Source organism: Triturus cristatus, chromosome 4_2 (genome assembly GCF_964204655.1).
Source record: "Triturus cristatus chromosome 4_2, aTriCri1.1, whole genome shotgun sequence".
Lineage (NCBI taxonomy): Eukaryota > Metazoa > Chordata > Amphibia > Caudata > Salamandridae > Triturus > Triturus cristatus.
The window spans coordinates 250351149-250358740 of NC_140586.1; the positions used below are offsets into that span (position 1 = coordinate 250351149).

General features: G+C 44.3%; 1 protein-coding gene across 1 annotated transcript in view; it reads left to right on the top strand.

Moving 5' to 3' along the window:
- Nucleotides 1–5125, top strand: part of ADAT3 (adenosine deaminase tRNA specific 3) — a 29244-nt gene extending 24119 nt beyond the window's left edge. Inside the window, exon 2 of the mRNA XM_085601432.1 lies at nucleotides 3363–5125. Coding sequence (XP_085457558.1) covers nucleotides 3363–4465 — 1103 coding nt within the window. The 3' untranslated portion in view covers nucleotides 4466–5125. The remainder of the gene's footprint in view (nucleotides 1–3362) is intronic.
- The last annotated feature ends 2467 nt before the right edge of the window (nucleotides 5126–7592 follow it).

Sequence of the window (7592 nt, forward strand, 5' to 3'; positions counted from 1 at the left end):
CTTGTAAATATACCGTCCCACTTGATGTCAGCAGTGAGCGTGAAACTCGCTTTAGTTTTATAATCGCAATAAATGGCAGATACTCAAAACACTAAAACAAAAGTTACGTTACATGAGGCAGTGGTGGCCGTTGTGCATGTATCAAAAGCACACAAAATACTGTGTTGCTGAAATAAACTGTGTTGCTGAAATAAACAAGCGCCCGCCGCAAAAATGAAAGTAAATTTGTAACGCGGCGGAGTGGCGCGCGCGCTTGGCGGGGGACTGCATTACAGGCGGGGGAGTGGACCCTTTGAAGTTTGATGCCGAGGGCGCCAGAGATGGTGGCAATGATGAGGCAGGAGGGCCAGAAGGGGCATACCGAAGCCTACAGCACCCGCGCGAAGTTCCATTTGGGAGAGAGGACAAGAAAAGAAAAATTGACTAGCAGGTGTCTGGTTAAGCAAATGATTTTGCAATATAAAAGCAGATCTTATGAGCTTTGTAGGTGGGTTAGGTATTAATGTGTCTCCCTGCTAATGGGGTGCTCCATTGGCTGTTTCGACCGCACAAGGTTTTTTTTTATGGGGAAAAAAATAATCATGGCTAGCATCAGTATCAGAATTTAACAGCGAGCACAGTGGAATTTCACACGATTGTAGTGGAAAGAAGTGACTCAGGCAACCTTCACAGTGGCGCTGTTATTCTGTGTTCCATTGTACTTGAATAACCTGCTTTTGGTACAACCTGACAACCCAAGCTGCAAAGACCCTTTTCAGAAAGGGTCACCGAGGCAGCCACTGGGGATATTGCAAAAGATGTTCCTGAGTTTGCTCTCATAGTAGTCTGGCCCCCTACTGTCTTTCACAATTGGTTCCACATTCCTAAACGAGTATACTGTGCATCCAGCGGTGGGATGGAGATACGAGATAGGATAGGGAAGGGACGCCCGGCGGGAAACTGGCACGAGCTGTTTATTTATTTCATTAATGCGTTTTTATATAGTGCGGACTTTACCCGAAGGTGTCAGAGCGCTTCACAATAGGAGCAGTAATGATGCATAAGGAGAAAAATTACAAGTGAGCATGTTACAAAATGAAACGGTACGTTACATGCGGCAATAGTGACAATTGTGCAAGTATCAAGAGCAAACAAAATACAAGAGGTAGCAAACGATACGTTACAAAAGGAAAAAGTGACGTGTGCAGGTTAAAAGAGCATATAGGGTACACGTAGAGGTAAAAAAAATTCAACAGATGGCAGATACTCAAAACACTAAAACAAAAGTTACGTTACATGAGGCAGTGGTGGCCGTTGTGCATGTATCAAAAGCACACAAAATACTGTGTTACTGAAATAAACTGTGTTGCTGAAATAAACGAGCGCCCGCCGCGAAAGTAAATTTGTGATGCGGCGGAGTGGCGCGCTTGGCGGGGGCGGGGGAGTGCATTACAGGCGGGGGAGCGGACCCTTTGAAGTTTGATGCCGAGGGCGCCAGTGGGCTGAAGCGCTTCCCAAAAGCGGATTGCATGGCGGCACGATGCGCGTGATTGTGCACGTGCTCGCCATGCAATCCGCTTTTCGGAGCACTTTTGGGAGCCCCGTACTATAGTCTCGCTTTGCGATCGCTTTCGCGATAGCAAGGCGAGACCTAAAAAGGAAAGCATTTGCATCTTACTTGTGAATGGAAAACTGAATGATAAAAGAAGTACTAATTATATGTAATAAACATGATTTAAAATGGAAAAGTTTCGTGACCGTTCTTGCATAGAGCCTTGAATTAAGCTGTGGTCTGGCGGAGTGGAAATCCGCTCCAGCCTTCTGGATTGCAATCGTCAGCGTGTACAAAGGGCAGAAGACGCAAGCCAGGCTGCACGCGCCTGTTTAAACAATTTCAATCCTAGTTAGAGAGTGTTGTAAAGGTGTGCATTCTACTGTCTTTCGTCATTCATATAACCATCTGCCATAAAATTGGGCCAGACTGGTGCGTCTTATAGATAATTAATTCTGTTTGTGATATTCTGTTATTGGGAGGGCGGGAATGCTGATTGATGGACACTAAAACAAGGATTATTGGGAGGATGAAGTCAAGTTACGATATGGTATTGGGCCAGTTCGTGTAGTGTATGTATTTGTAAATTCTGTTTTAAATCATGAAAAATGTGGGAGCGTTTTAGTAATTGTGTAAGAAAGTAGGTAGCAGTGTTGTAATATGCAATCGATTCATAAGCATTTGTTGTTTTGTTTAAAAAAACATGAGGTTTAGGGTGTCAGTGGAGATGTGAGCATCTCCCTGCTCGGTGAGAGCATTTCTGACTTCTGTGATGGCATTCCTCGCTTGTGTGTGGTATTCCCGTTTGTGTAAGGGCTGATGCTTTCTTTTACGCAGACAATGTTTCCCTGTGTTCACGCATCTTTTGAAAGACTGCCACCTTCTGTAAGAGGGTCTGCATGTAAATGTTCAGGCAATGTTTGCATGTGCAGTATTGCCCATATAGTTGGAAGAGGTTACAACGTGTTTGGGGACCGGACCTGTAACATTGCCCGTTTCCTACTTTGTTTGTTTAACAAAGCCGGAACGCCCCTTGGCTGGGGCAGCTGTGCGCTATAGAAGTGTTTTTAACATAACATAACTTAACATAACATAATATTGTTTAAAAAAAGATGCTTGAAACGTTTCTGCGTAAGCCAAATCCCGTAGCAAACTGGAAAAACAGTTTTCCTTCCGCCTCACATGGTAACATCCCAGGCTTTTGCACATATGTAACCACTACCCTCTCTCCTAAGTCACTTCCTCTTTTAGGGGCCAAGGACGGAAAGGTGCAGTGTGCACTGTAAGAGTACAGGGGGCTGCATTAGGCAAAACGATTAGAGAAATGGTCCACAGGAAGGTATTTGTATGTATATTTTAATTACTCTTTCATACCTGTTATTGGTAGTCTCTTGCATGGTGTTCTGTGTACATGCACATGGTACACTTGGCGTGCTTTGAGTAAGTATGAGACCGCATCAAAAGCAGGAAAACTACCCAGCACTGAGTTTACAAAAAATATGTCCATTATACGTAACTAATGAAGGGCCTACCGTCTGGTCTATGAGGAAAGAAACTGAGCTTCTAGAATAAAATACTTTGGATAGCTGATTGGAAATAAATGGAAGACAAGAGGTATTGTCAGTTGTGACGAAGGCCTGGATGAGGTGCCCATGTCAGTCATGGTGTGCACATCCATACAATTTGATTTCAGAGGGTTTAAGAACTGCACATTGATAAATTATTTATATTCTAGGAACAAGGTGTATAATCTGTAATAAGTATGTTATCTGTGTCGCCAGTTCGATGTGTTGCATCACTTTTCTGTGTGCTTTTCTTCTCTTACTTGTAGACAAGATGCCACCTTCCCAAGATGATGAATATGTTTCGACAGGGCCAAGATGCAAACGACAGAGATCATCTGATTCGGAGTGCTTCTCCTGGGAGATCCTGCCAGTGCTTTCAGAGGAGGAGTGCCAAGGTGTGGAGCTTCTCCCAGCCTATGCAGCTCCAATTCTTTGTAAAAAAGAAACCTCCCGCCTAGTAAAGGAGGTGTCGGCCATCTATCCACTGCCTGGCCTTCAACATCTAAAGAGGGTGCGTGCTTGTAAAGAGGAGCCTCGCCAACATGATCTAGAAATGTTAATCTGCCTTGCAAGCCCCTTGCAGAAAGAGGAAAGTGCTCTGCTCTTGTCTGAACTTCTTCCTAATATTAAAGTGGATTGCTGTAGTCTTGGAGAGCCCTTTGTTGTGCAGGTGCCTGCCAGGCCTCCACTGACTAGGCCTCAGTTTAGAGAATCCACTTCTCACTGGCCTACATCGTTTCATGAAAATAAGCATGTGACCAAGGCCCTTGATGGACAGCTGTTCTCCAGAGAGGAGAAAAGCAGGATGCAGAAGTACATGGAGCAGGCCATACAGGCCGCAAGAAGTGGGGCAGCAATAGGTATGAAGGCAGTGGGGGCCGTTGTTGTCAACTCGAGCACTGGGGAAGTGATAGCTGTGGGACATGACTGTAGACGAGGATGTAACCCCCTGTTGCATTCGTCCATAGTGGGAATTGATCTGGTGTCTCATGCACAAGGTGGAGGGGTGTACAGCTATGATATTTACCCAGATTGTACATTCTTTTTATCACCTAATGACAATGAAAGCACAAAGATAGAGACAGTAGATTCTGCTGATGGTGTCCATCCCACTTCAGAGGGGCTTCCTTATATATGCACAGGCTTTGATTTGTATGTTACCCAGGAGCCATGTACCATGTGTGCCATGGCACTACTACATTCAAGGATCCAGCGGGTCTTTTATGGTGCTCCATCACCCGATGGAGCTCTTGGATCAAAGTATCGCATCCATTCTAGGAAGGACTTGAACCATCGCTTTGATGTTTTCCGAGGGATCCTGGAAGACCAGTGCAGAGAGCTTGGAAATGAGTGTCAGCAGATTTCTTAACTTCTGCCTGGGCAGAGGTGACACAATAAGCAAATTCTTCTGGTGTTCCACTGGCCAATGCTTGGATGTCAACATCCTTTCTCTTGGATAAGATGACAGAGAAATAAAATACAACTTTGAATTGATATTAAGACATAACAAGGATTTAACTTTTAACTGGAAGTTGAATAATAGGTAGAGTCCTAGAGCAGGCACCTCGTACTACATCGTGAGATTCCTAAGCAAGAAACCATATCGCAGATTTTTACCAATTGCCTTGTACAATAGCTTCATTAATGATCTTGAGGCTAAGCTTAGAATGGATCTGCAAACAAGACTTAAATCCTGTCCAGGCTTTAAACTGTGGTGTTGCTTTCTGCAGTAGGAGTGACAATGTCCACATTACCTCACCCTTCCACTTGGTAAAGAATTACAAGACAGATCCCACATCTTCTACTAGTGAAGCTGGTGAAAGCATTACAGGATTTCTCCAGTGAGAACACGTGCAGAAGATCTTGCTTTACTTCATTGGGAAGAGCTATAGGCAAGAAATCAGATCTGGAACCAAATCCGGTGGCTCCCTTATGATATCCCACTGTTCTTTATTCCCACATCACACATGGACTATGACCCTCTTCTTTTTTTGAAGCCCTGGTGTCAGTAAAATGTTCTACAAACGCAGTTTGGCTCACCTATTTATTTGTTTAGACCATGTGCATGGGTGTGCGCGGTCAGATTCAGATGTTGGAGTCCAGTGTTTTACTTCAAACGGAACATTGCAAGGATTCTTTCATGGAGCAGACTGTGCTGATGCGCGGTACCACACATATATCAGTGCAATAGACTGCACACAGAGACTGGGTTGGTGAATTGCTGTAAAATATTCACACACCACTAGAACAGCATATAGCAGGATACTAGGTCTTCAAGATGCACTTGAGTATGAATCCGTGAGATGCAATGTAGGAGGAGCTTGGCTGAAGTAGTGTATACATGAAAATTAAGGGGGCTGTACTGGGGGACTTGGTGCATTCATTGGTGATTATACGATCAGTAAAGGAAGGGGGCTGTAGCTAGAGATTGGGTGCAGTATTCTGCACACTTGTGAGGACTGTTTCCAATAGAGTTTACACACTAGTGAGGGGATGGTGCCACTGGCAGTGCGGTGTGGGGATTTAGCAGGAGACTGAGCACAGTAGAGTGTCTACACTAGTGGGGGATGGCAGTTATGTAGAAGGAGACTGGGTGCCACAGAAAATGCATGTTGATTGGTAAGAGCCTGTAGCAGGAGATTCGGTGCAGATGAGTATACGTAACAGTGGGTCAACTAGCCAGAGAATGTGGGCAGTATAGAATACATCCCAATGGGGTGTACTCTAACAGAAGATTGGGTGCAGAAGAGTGCGGTGCACTGTAGCAGGTGACTTAATGCAGATGGTATACATTTCAGTGGGAGGTAACAAGCGATAGAGTTCAGCTAAGTACACCGCCCAATACGATGAGCTGTATGTAGCAGGAGGGTGTATAAGCTAGTGCACTGCACTGCAGAATAGACTGGTTGCATTTGAGTTTAGACTCCAGTGAAAGGGTAGCTGCTGTAGCATGTTGGGTACAGTAGAGTACATACCTAAGTAGGGTAGATTATAACGGGAAACTGAGTTCAGTAAAGCAGCGTGTAGGAGTGATTTAGTTGCTGTATACACATAACTAGAGTAATGTGTAGCAGCAGGCTGAGTCCAGAAAAGCTTACGCAAAAGTGCTGTAGGCTTGCAGACTGGCTCAGTGGGCTGTCATTTGAATAGGATGGAATGCACTTTGCAGATGTTTTTCAGTTTTTTAGGTCTCGCTGAGTCAGCACGCATGCGCTGCTTGGAGAGACATTTTGAGACATTTTGTATGTGAGTTTCCAAAGTGTTGCTGGCTGGCCTAGCGCTTGCGTTCCCGCGCGCATCCGCCAGCTTTCAGCCCCGCACCGCATCACACACCACTCGCCAACCTACTTTTGCCATCGCGCGCGCACCACTCGCGCGGCGCGCGCGCTTGTTAAACTTCCTTTCCTGCCCACTCACCAGCCTACTCGTCGCAGCTAATGCAAACACGGAAACAGTTAAAAATAAAAAACATACTAGCTATTGTATTAAAAGAACGTCTCCGTACCTATCTCTGTTTTGCTAACAGCAACTATAAAAATATTACTTGCAGTGTTGCTGCGAGCGATGCCGGCACCATGCTGTCCACATTATGTAAAAGCATGTACAGTAGCATTGGCTATAAGCAGTGTCAAAAGCCCACATGTTGGAAATGGATTTTTTTAGTTTAGGAGCGAAGGGCTTCACAATGTACGTCTTCAAAATTATTTGATGGAACCAGAGCGTGCTCTTTTTAGAGTTTTTGATTTTTTTTTTTTTTTTGGGATACCGCAAGCACATAACTGCGCTGCACGCCACAGCACATATAGTGGCCACGCTTCGTTATTGTTACGTGTGCCGCAAAAATGCGTTACTTTTAAAGTGTATGTGCTTTTACACAGTGCTGTGCGCAAAGCTTTATATTTATGGTGCTCGCATACCAATGTGCCTGATCTGTTGACATTCCACTCGGTTACAGCTAATGCAAATGCGGAAACAGTTAAAAAACATACAAGCTATTGTATTAAAAGAACGTCTCAGTACCTATCTCTGTTTTGCTAACAGCAACTATAAAAATATTACTTGCAACGTTGCTAGGTGCGATGCCGGCACCATGCTGTTCACATTATGTAAACGCATGTAGAGTAGCATGGGCTATAAGCAGTGTCAAAAGCCTGCATGTTGGAAATGGGTTTCTTTAGTTTGGAAAGCCAAGGGCTTTACAATGTACGTCTTTAAAATTATTTGATGGCAACAGAGCGTGCTCTTTTTACAGTATACGATTTTTTTTTTTTTAGGATACCGTGAGCACATAACTGCGCTTCACGCCAAGCTTTATATTAATAGCAGCGCGCGTAGTTTTTTGTACTTAGTCTGATGTTACGTACTTGGGCACATTTTCAGACTTTTTTCGGCACACGATATTGCGGTGTTTGTTGTTTACAAGATTAGCATATGGGTTTGTGTAAGATACTCAAAATTGCTTAGCATTTTTTTTAGGGGGAAACAAACTGACATCA